At 39.5% G+C, this 16,546-nt stretch overlaps 1 protein-coding gene across 1 annotated transcript in view; it reads right to left on the bottom strand.

Annotated features, from left to right (window-relative positions):
• Nucleotides 1-1,414: 1,414 nt before the first annotated feature.
• LOC134539936 (uncharacterized) overlaps nucleotides 1,415-16,546 on the bottom strand; it is a 165,026-nt gene continuing 149,894 nt past the window's right edge. Inside the window, exons 5-11 of the mRNA XM_063382300.1 lie at nucleotides 16,302-16,522; nucleotides 14,637-14,841; nucleotides 13,727-13,911; nucleotides 12,518-12,713; nucleotides 9,780-9,992; nucleotides 5,613-5,843; nucleotides 1,415-3,983 (exon numbers count right to left, since the gene is read on the bottom strand). Of these exons, the coding sequence (XP_063238370.1) occupies nucleotides 3,835-3,983; nucleotides 5,613-5,843; nucleotides 9,780-9,992; nucleotides 12,518-12,713; nucleotides 13,727-13,911; nucleotides 14,637-14,841; nucleotides 16,302-16,522 (1,400 nt within the window). The 3' untranslated portion in view covers nucleotides 1,415-3,834. The remainder of the gene's footprint in view (nucleotides 3,984-5,612; nucleotides 5,844-9,779; nucleotides 9,993-12,517; nucleotides 12,714-13,726; nucleotides 13,912-14,636; nucleotides 14,842-16,301; nucleotides 16,523-16,546) is intronic.

Below are 16,546 nucleotides of genomic sequence, written 5' to 3'. Positions count from 1 at the left end.
TATTGTGTGGAAGAGAAGTACTATTAGTGAAGTTAGGTTAAATGTGTTAGCCAAGCCAAGCTTTCACCGCCATTTGATTTTTGCAAACAAGGGGCAAGTAGACATTGTTAAATATTTGTAACTAAAGCTTATAAAATGTTACTCAACAATTTGTGTGACAAATTTTCTTCATTTCTATTTTTCATATTTTTTATATCACTATGGTCCCTTCACCGCAGTAAAAGACTTTCCGAAAATATCCCCCTCCCCTCTCTTTACACATACTATCGTTTTGAGTTGTTTATAAACTTGATTGTAACCATATATCAGTTTTTGGAAAGTGTGGCTTAAGAACTCTTTCTGTGTCGATTATTTATCAACGATAAAATATTTCCCTTGCCCTCACATACATTAAGGAAGGATTTAGTTGAAATATCTATTAATTTTTCCAACAAATTTCTATTTTCCACAATTTGAAAGAAATACTAGTGTTCTATCCAAAGTGAAGCACAGCACTTTCTGTTTTACAAACTTTTTAGAAATGTGAATATTATAAGTGATATCGAAATGGATATTAGAAAAACATTAGCTGAATTGTAATTAGTTAGGATTTACAAAAACCACTAAAAATGTAAAATATTAGCAAATTGAATAAGGCTGTTCACACTACTTTTTAGGCATTATCGTCCATTACATTTTTTCTTCATATAATTTGCTTTCCATTGAAAAATTCTTTGAAAATATTTAATTGAATTTTTTGCACAAAGAAGTAGTAAAAATAATTAATAAATTAGTCTTTTGAGGATAACAACGAATTTGAATCACACATTTTATGTGTCATTAAATGTGCTTTTTTAATTACAAAAAGAATATCCTTAAGTGAAAATAATACCACCAAAAGAGTGATAAGATATTTAAAATAGAACTAAATATACAATATAAAAACCACCAAAAATTACAATAAATGAAAATACCATACACACTACATCTGTATTTGCTCAAATAAATATTAACACATATTAAAAATACCACGCAAAACCATTTTTGTAATATGCTACTGATACGAATCAAAATTAAGCACCCGTAAGTTGTGTAAAGAAAATGACCCCTGTAAATCATTTAATAATTAATTTTAAGGAAAAATTAATGCTTTTTTGGGAATATTTAATTTTTTATAAAATTCTCCATTTATGTTTTTTACACACGTTATGTTTGTACATATATACAGTAAATATATATTTTAGCAATACCTTAATGTATTGTGATTTTTAGTACAAACTTAAAAAAGAATTATATTAATATATAGCCTATATATATATATATATATATATATATATATATATATATATATATATATATATATACACCTTTATTGTCTTCAATGTGTTAACGCTCATAAGGAATTATTAACAATATAAATGAAGAAAACTGCACGTGAATCAGTAATACTTTTATTTGGAAATAGTGTACTCACAAAATATTTACAATTAAATTGAAAACACGCGTAAAAAAATTATACATAGTAATACAAAACATATATTGCACATCAGTTTCCGAACATCATAGGTTATCTACACATGCGATTTCTATTAGCATAACGTAATTTAAGTTGCATGCGTATATAAATATCACAACGAAAATCATCGTAGACAAAGTTATGGATTACAGAATTGTGTTATAGCATAGAAGACCAAAGCAAAATTTGAATTCATTCAATTAAACGTCGCAATAATGTACAAACATTTTATGATTTTTTTCTTGATTGAAATTGCATTTGTAACTGTGTATAGGATTATCTTAAGTATTCCTAGATAATTATTTACGTATTAAAATATTGACCAAGTTTGATTACAGAATATGTTGGCACATTTCCGTTATGATTTTCAAAATTTTTAATTTTTAAGGTGGCAAGATGTTTAAAAATGTGTCACAATAATAAAATAAGAAAACTCCTTCATCAATTAGATTATATATTTTTTTAACTATTCAAAATTTCGTGAAGAATTCAACTCTAAGCAATTTAATATTTCTTGCTACACAAATTGCTACACAAGTAGTCTGTTAATTTTAGCACACTTAAGAAAAATTTTTACTACAAATTTGTTAATGATAATTATTTTACAAAACATTTTTTAGTTGTTTGCATGAATATGATTTTACATTTTATTACTTAACTTCATTTTCAGGCTTCGTATTTTATATAAGTAAGTATCACAGTTGAAATCTGAGCTTTCTTAGAAATTAAAGAAATATTTTTAGAGTTGCTAAATAAAATAAAACTGCGAATGATGAGCGTTCTTATGCGAATTGTTCACATGCTTTGGTACATGCAATAGACATTTACAAAACCCTATAGTAGATGAGACTTATTTACCATTATACTCAAATATTTGCATGAGAACTTACATATTCAGAACTCATCTAATCATAAAATACAAATGACCGAACAAATTTTAATTACATTTTTTTTTTCATTGCCGCACTCAACTGTTAATCTCAAACTAAGTGTGGAACATTTAAAATTGCTACGTTTTTATACCTGCACAGCATATTGCATTTAATTATCATCAAAAACATAATAAAATAATTATTATTCAAATACTTTCAAAAATTTGTTACCGTTAAGGTAAGCATTTCTAATTATTATTACACATTTTTTGCTAAGAAAACAATTAAAAACAATTCTTTAAATGTAATGAAAATTTCAATGCATTAAGAACTAATGCTACACGATATCACCAGACCTTTTATTCAAAAATTGCTATAGCATATTTAAAAAAAATTTTGTGTATTTTACGTATAAAAAAACGGATACGGTAACTTCATAGTTACATACAAATAGTAGTAGTTAACTTCGTTTTTAATTTAATAAATATCTTGAGAATAATACATGTCATACACGGTTTATATATTTTTAAAAAAATGATTGCTGTTGGTGAAAGTTTCATAAATTCACATTCAGTAATACCCTGACTGAATCTGGCTAACAAGATTATAAATAATTCTCAACAACAAAAACATTGACAGGAAAAATTTGAAACAAATATGTTCCAAACATACTTTCTTGCAAATAACTATTAACTATACAAAAATTATAATACATAGCTACATACACACATTGCACTCAATAGACCCTGTCATTAATTAATTTAAGTACCATGAATGATAAAATGGTTTATCGCCCTGCCGCATCGAAGTCACAGCAACCAAAAAGCATTGCTTGAGGTTGCCAGTTAAAATTGCGGCAGGGTCAATAAGGCGATAAATGAAAATAAAATGAGAAGATTGGGGTCTAACTTTTAGTTTCAATACAGTAAACAACTATTTCCTGCTTAATCGATTTTCAGTGTGCTTCCCTAGGCTTGTAAACATATAAAAACGTATTTATTATTTACCAATACTTTATGTTTCAGAGTAACATTTTTATAATAAAAAAATATTTTTCCTTACTAAATGTAATGATGGCATGAGTTATTTGGTTCATATCCCAGCGACTACATTAAATCTCATTAGTTGCTTTGCTAAAAAACCTTAAAAACATTTACAGTTCATGCACGCCTTTAAACTGAATGGGATAATAATCCCACCCATAAACATGTTTAATGGAATCACGAGTTGGTCGCGCCAGAGAAACACTGAACTGAAAACCGACGCATACTTCACAAGCCTCCGTGCTCGTCGCAGACACTCTCGAATACCCACACGGAAAAGACGCGCGTCGACTCCAACACGCTGGAAAGTTCGAGAAGCTACGAGGACGTGGGAGGAGTTCTCATTGAAAAGGGGGAAGGGGGGGAAAAGTTCCGCGCAGGCGAGCGTGCGAATCACAGGGACGAACGCCTAAGAGAGGGCGTGTCAGTGTAAGCTGATTGGCGGGAGGAAGTTGCCGCAGGTCGGGAAGCCCTGCGGCACCGGGGGAAGGTCGGCGTGCGTGCCCACATGGAACACCACGTTCATGCCGATCACGATGTGGAACAAGAAATGGCAGTGGAACAACCAGTAGCCTGTGGACAACAAGAGAGAACATTATCCGTTAGACAAGAGACAATATCAAGAAAGTCTAAAAATATGTAATATTGGTTTCAACGGTTGCCAGTCCATAACAATTTTCAGTCGTATTAGTATTGTAATTCGCCTTCGTTTAGACAGTGGTCACTAGGGACACCTGTATTTCGCGAATACATTTCATGTCAAGGTATTTCACAAAATACTGTAATGGCAAATTGTGAGGGTGCAGCAGTACGGTGACCACATTCTCATTGGCCCCGTCAAGAGCGGGACGACACCTCTCACCAACCTCAGCCAATAACCACAGGAGAAAATCTACAGTATTTTGTGAAATGCCCTGACACGAAATTTATTTGCGAAATACAGGTGTCCCTAGCGATCACTCATTAAGATATATTCAGACCATAACATAGTGTCTATTGACAGTATAGTTACAATTGTAGTCAGGGGCACAAATCTGTAGTATTTACAAGGGGGGCCGTGAAAATTTTCGATGGAGGCCCGCACGGCCCGACAGTTTTGCGCGTAGGTTTTAACCAACAAAAGTCATTTAGGGATAGGGTGCTTATATGTTGTAAAATGCCCATACGCATGAAAGAAGCAGACAACTTAAAAATATACAGAAAGTTTTCCATGAAAATTAGTTTCGAAAATTAAGTTTAACAGCCCCGTTTCACGGTCACAATTTTGCAAGTGCAAGCTGGCGCCCTCACTGAGGGGCTTCTTAAATCCAGGGAAGGGGGTAGCGCCCCCCTGCCCACCGGATCTACGTCAATGGTTGCAGTCATTCACAAAAATAAATTAAATTAAAACTTACATGGATCCACAAGGGAAATATATGTAGGACAAGTCACTATTACAATTACGACATTCCAATAAATTGAATACTATGTTTTAACGAAGCCAAATTTCAATAATAAAAACAATTTTTGTGGCCCAACAACAGTTGAAACTAAGATGTCTTTTTTGTTTCTATAGCTTCATCTTAACGAAATTACAGAAAAAATAAAGTAGAAAATTGGTTCTAAAGCAAAGATTCATCAAAATAAACATTTTTGTGTCGTTTCAATGACTGAACATTAATTGAAGTGTCATGTTCTAACATAATGACATTTCTCATTTTCAATTTCATCTTTTCAACTCCTTCATTTATGGGCTTGTAAAGAGAAAGTCGAAATAGCAATATATATATATATATGATTTCAAGAATCGTTTAAAACTGAGACACCTTTCGTAACTTACTTGAATTTTGATAAACAACATGACAGTCAATGCTCTGTCTATGCCAAGGCTGTGTGGAAAAAAAAATAGTGTTGATTGCATCAATCACCTACTTAAATGCTAGTCGTTATGTATTATATAAAGACAAAGAACCTTGTATATATATGATGATGAATATAGTGATGCAATGATAAGAAAATGGAAATTGTTACCTACTGCATGTGTAAGTTAAGAATGAACGTTGTTGGAGGATAACTGTGAACACAGTGCGCACTTGTACAGGCAAATGGATGAAAATGAAGAAGATGGAAGAAGGAAGAAGAAGAAGGAAGAAGAAAGAAGAAGAAGGAAGACGAAAGAAGAAGAAGGAAGAAGAAGAAGGAAGAAGAAAAGCACGGGCTGACCTGGGTTGCTGGCGCGGAAGCGCAGCACCACGTAGCCGTTGTTCGGCACGGCGATGGTGTCCTTGCCCGGGGGAAGGTTGAACTGCCTGTGAAGCAGTCCGCGTCGGTCCAGGTCCAGCGCGTGCTTCAGGTTGATCTTCTTGACGTTGGTGTCGGGCGAGCGGCCCATACCAATCACGTTGAACGCCTGGCCGTGCAGGTGGAACGGGTGGCTCAGATTCGGCTGTTGCACTGCGGAACACAACAGAGAAGTCCATTAGCATCTCGCACTAGCCGCTGTTCAGCTCGACTGATTTTAGTCTTCAGATCAAAATATACACCCACTGATATTTCACACTGACTACCGATCAGATGGATTGATTTATGTCTGTGGAATACAATGGACAAACATCGGTATCTCATACTGAATTTAGTCTTCAAATCACATTAGACACCCCTTCGTATCTCACATTCAACATTGATCAACTGGACTGATTTTAGTCTTCAAATCACAATATACACGCATTCATATCTCATACTGACTACCGATACAATGGATTTACATCGGTATCTCATACTGAATTAAGTCTTCAGATCACTATAGACACGCAATGGTAACTCATAGTAAATACGAAACATTCATTTTCGTCTTTGGACACACTAGACAAGCATCGGTATCTCGAACAGACTACTGATAAGCTGGAATGATTTTAGTCTTCAGATAAGAATAAACACCCACTGATATTTCACACTGACTACTGATTAGCTGGATTGATTTTTTTTTCTTCTGTGGAATACAATGGACAAACATCAGTATCTCATACTGAATTTAGTCTTCAGATCACTATAGACACCAAGTGGTGTCTAGCAGTGACTATTGAACAGCTGGATTCATTTTCGTCTTTGGAATACAATGAACACCAATTGGTATCTCACAGTGACTGCTGAACAGCTGAATTGACTTTTGTTCTCAGAATACAGTGGAAAACCGTTTGTACCTCATACTGTCTGCTGATCAGCTGGATCTATTGCCGTGGTGCAAGCAGATCACAATAGCACTGCATAGGTATATCCCACCGACTTACAACCACTAACATTCCATGATGCGAGCAACTATGGGGCAGAATCGATGACACGATTTTATTACAAAAGAGAAAATGCGATGTGACCTAATGATATCTTTTAAAAGCTTAAACAGATAAATAAAAAGTTATTAAAATTTTAATCTTAATATAACATATAATAACCCAAGTTTACGTTTTTAATGTAAACAAGCTAATTGAAAATAACAATTTACACAAAGTGATTATTTGAAGAGAATATTTTATTGAATCCTATTGCAATGATCGGATGTCTATTATGTTTTTAACATATTCAGATTTGTATCTCTCTGTGTGCTATCATAGTATTAAAAGTACAGGAATCTCTAAATAAAACGAGACAAAAAAAACAAAGTCCAATATTTTTAAAAATTAAAATTAGCAGTTTTCATTTTTCTTTTTGGGTGTGGTGAGGTAAGGTGAGGTGGAAGTAAGAAAGAATGTATGATCTGCGGTAAGATAATGAGGTGTGATGGAAATGGCAAAGTGTAATGGGGTATGTGTGGCAGTCATGGTGAAGATCAGATGGCGATATGGAACGATGGTGAACACAAGAAGATGATAAAGCTAAAATAGTGATGTATTATCAGGGCGATCGAAAGAAACCAATAGCCGTGGGGCAAATAATGTTTCATGTCTCCTTTCTATTATTTAATAAACAAATTTTCAAGCTTGAATTAAAAAAAGATCTAAAGTTTTAAACTTTACAGTTGCCATAACCATATACATGATGTGTGCATAACATATTACAAGTAATCTTTCCTTTCAATTCTTTTTAAAAATAGACTTGTAATTTTTGCCCTATTAGGATAAACCCAAGCATTACAAAACAAATCTTGAATCACAAGCGTAACCCCCCGACCGGGCTGTATATGATAAAGGTGTGACGAGGTGTAATGGACATAGCATGGTGAGGTGTTATTGAAGTAATATGGTAAGATGTGATACAGGCAATATGGTGAAGTGCAATGGAGCTAGGGTGGTGAATAATGGTGGAGATAAGATGGCAGAAAGCTGAAGTAGTTTAAATAAGTCAAAATGGTTGTGTTTGATAGAGGTAAAATGAGGTGTAACAGAAAGGTATGACGAGGTGTGATGGAAGTAATATGGTGAGAAGTGATTGAGGTAAGATAGTAACGTATGATGAAGTTCTGATATACACTGTAAATTTTCTATCTACTTTTACAAAGATAACACTTGAAAACCCAGTTGCCAACGATATCACTTGTAAAATTTTAAGGCAGATATTTTTTTTACCATTGACAACCATACAAAGCTATGCCTTGCAGTTTTACAAGTGTTATTGTTGGAAACTGGGTTTTCAAGAATTTTCCTTGTAAAAAGAACAAATAATCATACACTTTAGAGGTAAGATGATGGTAAGATGATGGTAAGATAGTGAGATATGCCGAATATAAATAATTCAAGCATTCTTGGTAGGCATTAAAGAGCTAACAATGATGAGGTATGGTGGAGGCGAGGTGACGGAGAGTCCGGCCCCGACCTTTGGTAGGCATTAAAGAGCTAAAGTGATGAGGTATGATGGAGGCGAGGTAACGGAGAGTCGGGCACCGACCTTTGGTAGGCATTAAAGAGCTAAAGTAATGAGGTATGATGGAGGCGAGGTAACGGAGAGTCGGGCACCGACCTTTGGTAGGTATTAAAGAGCTAAAGTGATGAGGTATGATGGAGGCTAGGTGACAGAGTCGGGCACCGACCTTTGGTAGGCATTAAAGAGCTAAAGTGATGAGGTATGATGGAGGCGAGGTGACGGAGAGTCGGGCACCGACCTTTGGTAGGCATTAAAAAGCTAAAGTGATGAGGTATGATGGAGGCGAGGTAACGGAGAGTCGGTCACCGACCTTTAGTAGGCATTAAAGAGCTAAAGTGATGAGGTATGATGGAGGCGAGGTAACGGAGAGTCGGGCACCGACCTTTGGTAGGCATTAAAGAGCTAAAGTGATGAGGTATGATGGAGGCGAGGTGACAGAGAGTAGGGAATCGACCTTTGGTAGGCATTAAAGAGCTAAAGTGATGAGGTATTATGGAGGCGAGGTGACGGAGAGTCTGGCACCGACCTTTGTTAGGCATTTAAGAGCTAAAGTGATGAGGTATGATGGAGGCGAGGTGACGGAGAGTCGGGCACCGACCTCTGGTAGGCATTAAAGAGCTAAAGTGATTAGGTATGATGGAGGCGAGGTGACAGAGAGTAGGGAATCGACCTTTGGTAGGCATTAAAGATATAACAATGATGAGGTATGGTGGAGGCGAGGTGACGGAGAGTCGGGCACCGACCATTGGTAGGCATTAAAAAGCTAAAGTGATGAGGTATAATGGAGGCGAAGTGACGGAGAGTCGGGCAACGACCTTTGGTAGGCATTTAAGAGCTAAAGTGATGAGGTATGATGGAGGCTAGGTGACAGAGAGTAGGGAATCGACCTTTGGTAGGCATTAAAGATATAACAATGATGAGGTATGGTGGAGGCGAGGTGACGGAGAGTCGGGCACCGACCTTTGGTAGGCATTAAAGAGCTAAAGTGATGAGGTATGATGGAGGCGAGGTGGTGGAGAGTCGGGCACCGACCTTTGGTAGGCATTAAAAAGCTAAAGTGATGAGGTATGATGGAGGCGAGGTGACGGAGAGCCAGGTATCGACCTTTGGTAGGCATTAAAAAGCTAAAGTGATGCGGAGTGATGGAGGTGAGGTGACGGAGAGCCAAGTATCGTCCTTTGGTAGGCATTAAAGAGCTAAAGTGATGAGGTATGATGGAGGCGAGGTGACGGAGAGTCGGGCACCGACCTTTGGTAGGCATTAAAGAGCTAAAGTGATGAGGTATGTTGGAGGCGAGGTGAGGGAGAGTCGGGCACCGGCCTTTGGTAGGCTTTAAAGAGCTAAAATGATGACGTATTATGGAGGCGAGGTGACGGAGAGTCAGGCACCGACCTTTACTAGGCATTAAAGAGCTAAAATGATGAGGTATTATGGAGGCAAGGTGACGGAGAGTCAGGCACCGACCTCTGGTAGGCATTAAAGAGCTAAAGTGATGTGGTATGATGGAGGCGAGGTGGTGGAGAGTCGGGCACCGACCTTCATCGACGAGCACGACCTCGACGACGGCGTTGAGCGGGATGTCGACCTTGTGCGTGCACATGCAGTTGGTGCCGCAGTCTGGCGGGCGGTTGTCGCCGTTGCAGAACTGCTCGGGCGGCAGGTCGTCGATCTGAGACAGCGGCGGGGCCGGCGGGAACACGAAGGAGATCTCATCCACCAGGCTGATCACGTGGTCGCCGCTCGGCGCAACTGCAAGCACACAGCCCCGTCTCCCCCAGTAAGTTCCAACTCCAAATACGTCGATACACAGCAGCCAAGTGACGCTCTGCAACACAGATCACTATAGTCTCTGTCACGCATCTCCACCAAAAAGCCCAAGTAAAAATGCAATTGTTCTGTGGCGACCTGAAAATATTTGGTGACAATTCATCTTACTTATTTCATGGTACCGTCAAAATAACGTTTTGGCAGACAACAGTTCAATAACTAAGTTTAAATAGTTTTGTGCCAACAACCAGCAGGACAATAAAAAAATTTTCTTGTGGTTTCAACAAAAATTTTTGATAAAAAATTGCTCTTAATACTGTGTAGTAGCCAGTTGTTTTTTTTTTTTTTTTGTATTTTTGGGTAAATAATTTCAGATTCAAATAATTCATTCTTAACCAAACCATAAAAACACGATTTTATTTACAAAAAATTGGAGGGTCTGTATGAGCAGTACAAATCTGAGAGAGAAAAATTATAGCATCGGTGGAATTGGATAGCAAAACTGTTGAATATGATTCAATTTATTGCAAGATTACTCCCAAATTAGTTCATTTGACTAAAATGAGCTGGTATAAAAGTGAGTTATATTCATCTTATAGAAAAATCAACCATCCTAATTTTGAATCATCAAATATTGTCTTTAATTCCCAATCAGCAACCAAGAAGTCGAATCACTATCATGTCATTCTCGACTAAAACGTCTTATTTCTCGAAGACATCAGGCGATGAGCGAATGACCAAGTTTGCATTTGTAATAATTACAACTTCTTCAAACTACGTGATATTTTAACATGAATCATTTTCAAAACCTCCACTTAAGTGTGTGAATGATAGATACCAGTTAGTGAATTATATTCCAGTGTAACATATATGTTATTTAACAGGTAAAAACTCAGGGGGCTCTGGGGGTTATATACCTGATATGATGGCCCAGTGATTAAGAGTTCCCGGCTGATGAGCAAAGGGTCCCCGATTTGAATCCCAACCTGTTCCGGTTTATTATTTTTTTTAAGTTGGTGGGTGTTCTCCCACCCAGGTCCCAGGACATTTTTCCCTTCGTCTTCATACTTCAAGAGGCAATGGTGAATCACCACAGTTTCACCGCGCCCAGCGTGCCACAATCACGCCACAGTCAACTAACTCTCCAGTTGCGTTGACTGGGGTACAATCTATCTGATCCCCACATTACAAGTGATAATACTGGCCACTCATATGGTTTATTCCTTATATCATCCGGAGCGAAATACGTCATATAAATGTGGATCCTGTTCCCGATATTAACAGAGTTAGTTTAAACATTATAAAACATGGTTGTTCATTAATAAATAATTAATTTAAAATTGAATTCAACGTTGGCTTACTAGATAGTTGATCATCAAATACACATGTTCCATTCTTACACAGGACGTTCAGAAATGTTTCTGTCTACTTCCACACACTTGGCTACAATCTTATGTACCGCACCTGTGGCTCTGCAACCTTCGTGGCTACACATAAATTATGGGCATGCCTGAAAGCATACTTATTTGTGCAGATCTTTGGTAAATTATTTGCTTCATCCAGCCCCGTATGCAATAACATGTGGATTAGTGGTGGACCTAGCTCTGGGCTTTTTACTTTTATAGATGCCGTCCACCAGAAATTTTTTTAAAAATTAATCTTTCAAACAAAATTTTTAAGCCAGCCTAGAACTTAAATTTCGATGATGGTTTTGCTTAGTTATCTTAATAAATTTTAATTTTCCTGATGGTCAGTTTTATAATTGCCCACGATCAAATTGCGGGATTATACGTGGCAATAAATGCTTTACAAGTTTTTCCAAAAACGAAATAATGGATTTCAATTTGACCAGGGCTTTAGCTTGAATGCTGGTTAAATTTGTAATTTTTTTCCCCTTTTCCCATTCGTGTCCAATTAAAATGAAAATGATGAAACACCGGCGTGGGCCCATACAGGTGCGGGACAATTGGCGATTGCCCGGCTTGCCTTGCCCTGAAACCGCCGCTGGTGTTAGCTGTGGGGTGTTTCTAATTAGACTAACTACTCCGCCAATGTCGCGGGTATGGCCCGCATGTCGCATGAAGTGAAGGTGAGGATTTCACTCCCGGCGAGAGGCAGTAACTCGTCGTGACTTAGGCGCGCTGTGGGAGATCGGGGAAGGCGCCAGCAGTGCTGATAAAGTCTTAGGGCTCAGGACACAGCCGACTGTCTGGTTAGCAGAGTGAAGTACGGGACTGAGGCGATGACCATGCTGGGTTGGTGGCCCTAGCCACTGGTCATTGCCGAATCTCTAATACCCTCCCGATCAACAACAGGGAGCAATCCCTTACAGTTCTGTTCGTTAAAAGGTCTGGAATGTTTAATCAAGAGAACTGGTATGATACTCCCACCCTACCCTATTAGGGCACATATGTGGAAGGGGAACGCGAAAACGCCAGCCATTATGGTCGGAATAATCTGTGTACAGTATGTGTGTTGGTGGGGAGGCGGTGGAAGTGAGCGCGCACCCAGGTATCGGTTGTAGGTGTTGGGCACGAACAGCTGCTCGGGCCGGTAGAACAGGAACCGGAAGGGCAGGAAGATCTTGACGTCGGGCCGCTCCTGCAGGATGCCCTTGTCGATGTGCTGCGCGTTCTTCAGCTGGTTCACGCACACGGCGTCGGAGCGCTGGCGGTCGCACATGGCGTCCAACGGGTTCAGCACCTGTAGACACAAGGGGGCCTTAAACTCCCTCCGACATCGAAGTCTTTAAGAGACGATGTTGGGTGATGAGGTAAGAATTTCATTGTAATTGCAGTTTTGCACTATGCAGAATAATAAATAAAAAAAATAAAACTACAGACAACAATCCTAAATCAATTCATGTCAAACAGGCAAATCTAAACACAACGACGACAGCACTGACGACATATTCAAACTTAAACACCGGACAGCACAAGAATTCCGTGAAAGGAATTTACTCATGAAAAAATATAATAACAGCGCAGACGAACACATTGGTCTAACAACAAGACAGTTTCAAAACTAACAGTGAATACAGATAAACAACAAAAAGACTGGACAATGTAGCAAATATACGAAAATGGCGAACGTATGCCAATTACGTTGTGTTCGTATATTTGATGTGTTATCAAGTTTTTTTTTGTTGTTTTTCTGCATTTACTGTTATGGTGAAACTTTCTCGTCATTGTTAGCCCACTGCGTTCGTCAGTAACGCTGGAATAATATTTACTTAAGAAGAAAATTATGTGATACGACAGCAAAACATCGCATAATTGTAAACCGGGTTTTATTTTAAAACCACGCAACAAACATTACTATACATAAAATATTTATCGTCATAACAATCGAACTATAAATATGACAGTCATCAATTCATGCGAGTTAGTTTTTTTTAACTAGTTAAGAAAAATTGGTTCGCGGAAAACCATTGTACCTGAATGCTTCCAAAAAAATAATTTAAAAACGAATTGAGTAAAACCAAAACTTACAAATACACAAAGTTTAATTGTATTACGAATTCCTCCACTTGAATATTCTATAGAAAACTGAATTCTGTATCAAGCAGGTTGGTTACGGGAAACAGAAGGATGGATCTGGAAGAAGAGTTGGACAGAGTATAAACTGTTGAGAAAATTTAATATTTTTCTGCATCGCGCCCATCGCTACCGTGACTGCAGCTAAAGACGCCCGCCGCTGGAGGGAGGAGCGCTCACCACTCCCTGGGGCAGCCCCACGTCGTAGGTGGGCGGGTCCATGAGCGGCTCGTGCGGGCCTCTGGCGTAGCGCAGCACGCCGAGCTGCTGGATGCGGCCCTCCCCGCACTCGCCCAGGCCTCTAGCCTGGATCCAGTACGCGCCCACCGGCTGCTCAGCATTGATCACGAAGTCGTACCTCTCGCCTGCGAAAACACCGGGACACAAAACCGTTCAGACAAAGTGGATCACCCAAGGCTGATCACGAAGTCGTAACTATAGCTTTCTCAAACACTGGAACACAGAACCGTTCAGACAAAGTGAATCACCCAAGGCTGATCACGAAGTCGTAACTCTAGCTTGCTCAAACACCGGAACACAAAACCGTTCACACAAAGTGAATCACCCAAAGCTGATCACGAAGTCGTAACTCTAGCTTGCTCAAACACCAAAACACAAAACCGTTCACACAACAGATACACGTTCAGACAAAGTGAATCACCAAAGGCTGCTTCACGGCGATGAACGAAGTCGTGCCTCTAGCTTGCGCAAACACCGAAACACAACACCGTTCACACAACAGATACACGTTCAGACAAAGTGAATCACCCAAGGCTGCTTCTCGGTGATAGAGAAGTCGTACCTCTTACCTTTTAGTATCCATCACTAAACATCCTTGATACAGTAGCTAAAAATTAAAACACATTAAAGGGCCTACTGACTGATCCGTGTTAATTACAAGAAATTGACATTTTCACGCCACTCTCTTGAGGCATCTAGGTTTACAGATATGGAAGATGTTTATGAACAGTAACTGGTAAATAGAAACTGTTAACCGACGAACATGTGATGGTTCACCGCCCCAAGAAAGACCTGAAACACGGTCTGAGTAAGCCATCGCGGTCGGCCAAGGAGTAAAGTCAGCACCCACCGGAGAAGGAGATGATGGTGTTGACGACGACCGGATGGATGGCCTCGCCGTCGGTCGCGATGAGGATGAGGTCGTGGTCCTGGATGGTGAGCTGCGCGGGGCACACCGACGCCAGCGAGTTGATCAAGCGGAAGCGGTAGCGGCGGCCGGGGGTCATCGTGAACACCTCGAGCGGCGTGTTGGTGATGAAGCCGGTGTTCCGGTCCTGTTGAGGCAAACACCAAGTTCCCCTATTGTTTGGAACATTCTGTAATCCAGCACCAATCGGCTTGCATGCATTAAAACTCCTTAAGGTGGTTTCCAACTTTTGACTTTGACCACAAATTCATATTTCTGAGCTGATAGTGCTCATTACAGAAAATCCCATTATTGCATCCAACTGATATGGCAAAGTGAAAGGAATTTTACATATTGAGCACGTACCAATCAATAGACACGAAGTATGATGCAAATAAATGTACAATCTGGTTGCTGCATTTGCATCACGGTCAACTCTCCTTGCTATGAGCTCTCAATGCATAATCATCTAGATATCAGGTAATGCATTACATCTTATAAAATAGACTGTGTTACCAGTTGAAGCATTTAGCTTTGACATTTTTATTCCCCAAACCTTTTTTGTTAATGTTTCGACAAGTTTATACACCAAAAAATCAACATTGATTTAATATGTCGGTTATTAGCTGCTCTTAAGTCTTAACACGCTCGATCGATGGTTACTTTTTGCTGATAAATTTGCTCGATAAATTTGGCTGAGCAATGTGCTTGGTATGCTTGCACTCGTTATAACAAACCTGAATTTACATTAAATCATTGTACTCGAAGCACAGAAGGTACACAGACATACAATCATGCTCGGTCACTTGTCAGATCTGGTATGCTTTGTCACTACACAATTTTTTTTTTGGCCAATCTTTTTCAGATGAACAAACATACTTTCTGTTACTAAAAAAATTTATATTGCCACATAGACTCTATGGCATTGTTTTGTTCGGCACATTCTGTAATCCAGCACCAATCGGTTTGCATGCATTAAATTTTTCTTAAGGTGGTTTACAGCTGTTGACATTATCCACAAATTCATATTTCTGAACGGTTAGTGCTCATTACTGTCAGTTTACTTTTCATTACACTTTTTCTTGTTTTCTAGGAGGTAAAATTTCATATATCATGGGTACATTTCTTTGATGTTTCTGTTAAAATTATATTGACGGCCAATAATCCGTCAAAATAGCAAATCGGTATTGGGCTTGGTCCCGAATATGCCGTATTCGCTGTAGGAGCACAGCTGGTGAGAGCACCGCATGCAGATTGTTCCAACCTTACAGCCGGCATTCTCACGGTCCCTTCCACATGTGCGCCCTATCAGGGTAGAGTGGGGAAAAAATTCCAGTTCTTTTTTACATTCCAGAGCTATATAAATTAAACAAAACAGCTAGGGATCACTACTCCCTCTTTTTTTGATCGGGAAGTTATAAGAGATTCGGCAATGACCAGCGGCTAGGGCCACCAACCCAGCATAGTCACCGCCTCAGCCCCGTACCTCGCTCAGCTAACCAGACAGTTGGCTGTGTCCTGAGCCTTAAGACTTTTATCAGCACTGCTGGCACCTACGCCGATCTCCCACATCACACCACGTGCAGGGCGAAGGGACAGAGGGCTCACCTGGAACTGGCCCTTCCCGTTGATGAGCAGCGTGTCCGGGTTCTGGCCGGGGTTGACGGCCAGCCGTCCGGGGAACCTCTCCTGCGCGTCCTCGTGCATCCAGTCGCTCAGCAGCACCACGTGCGTCGTCAGGTCATAGTCGTAGAGGTGGCTGTTGGGGTCGCGGGACGGCGCCTGCCGCACCACGATGCTGCCGTACAGACCGTCCAGCTTCTGCAGACCTGCCGTCATCACCACGCACAACC

The sequence above is a fragment of the Bacillus rossius genome, chromosome 16, assembly GCF_032445375.1.
Source record: "Bacillus rossius redtenbacheri isolate Brsri chromosome 16, Brsri_v3, whole genome shotgun sequence".
Taxonomy (NCBI): Eukaryota; Metazoa; Arthropoda; class Insecta; order Phasmatodea; family Bacillidae; genus Bacillus; species Bacillus rossius.
Note: the sequence above shows the minus strand (reverse complement) of the source record. Positions and strands in the feature narration are given on the sequence as shown.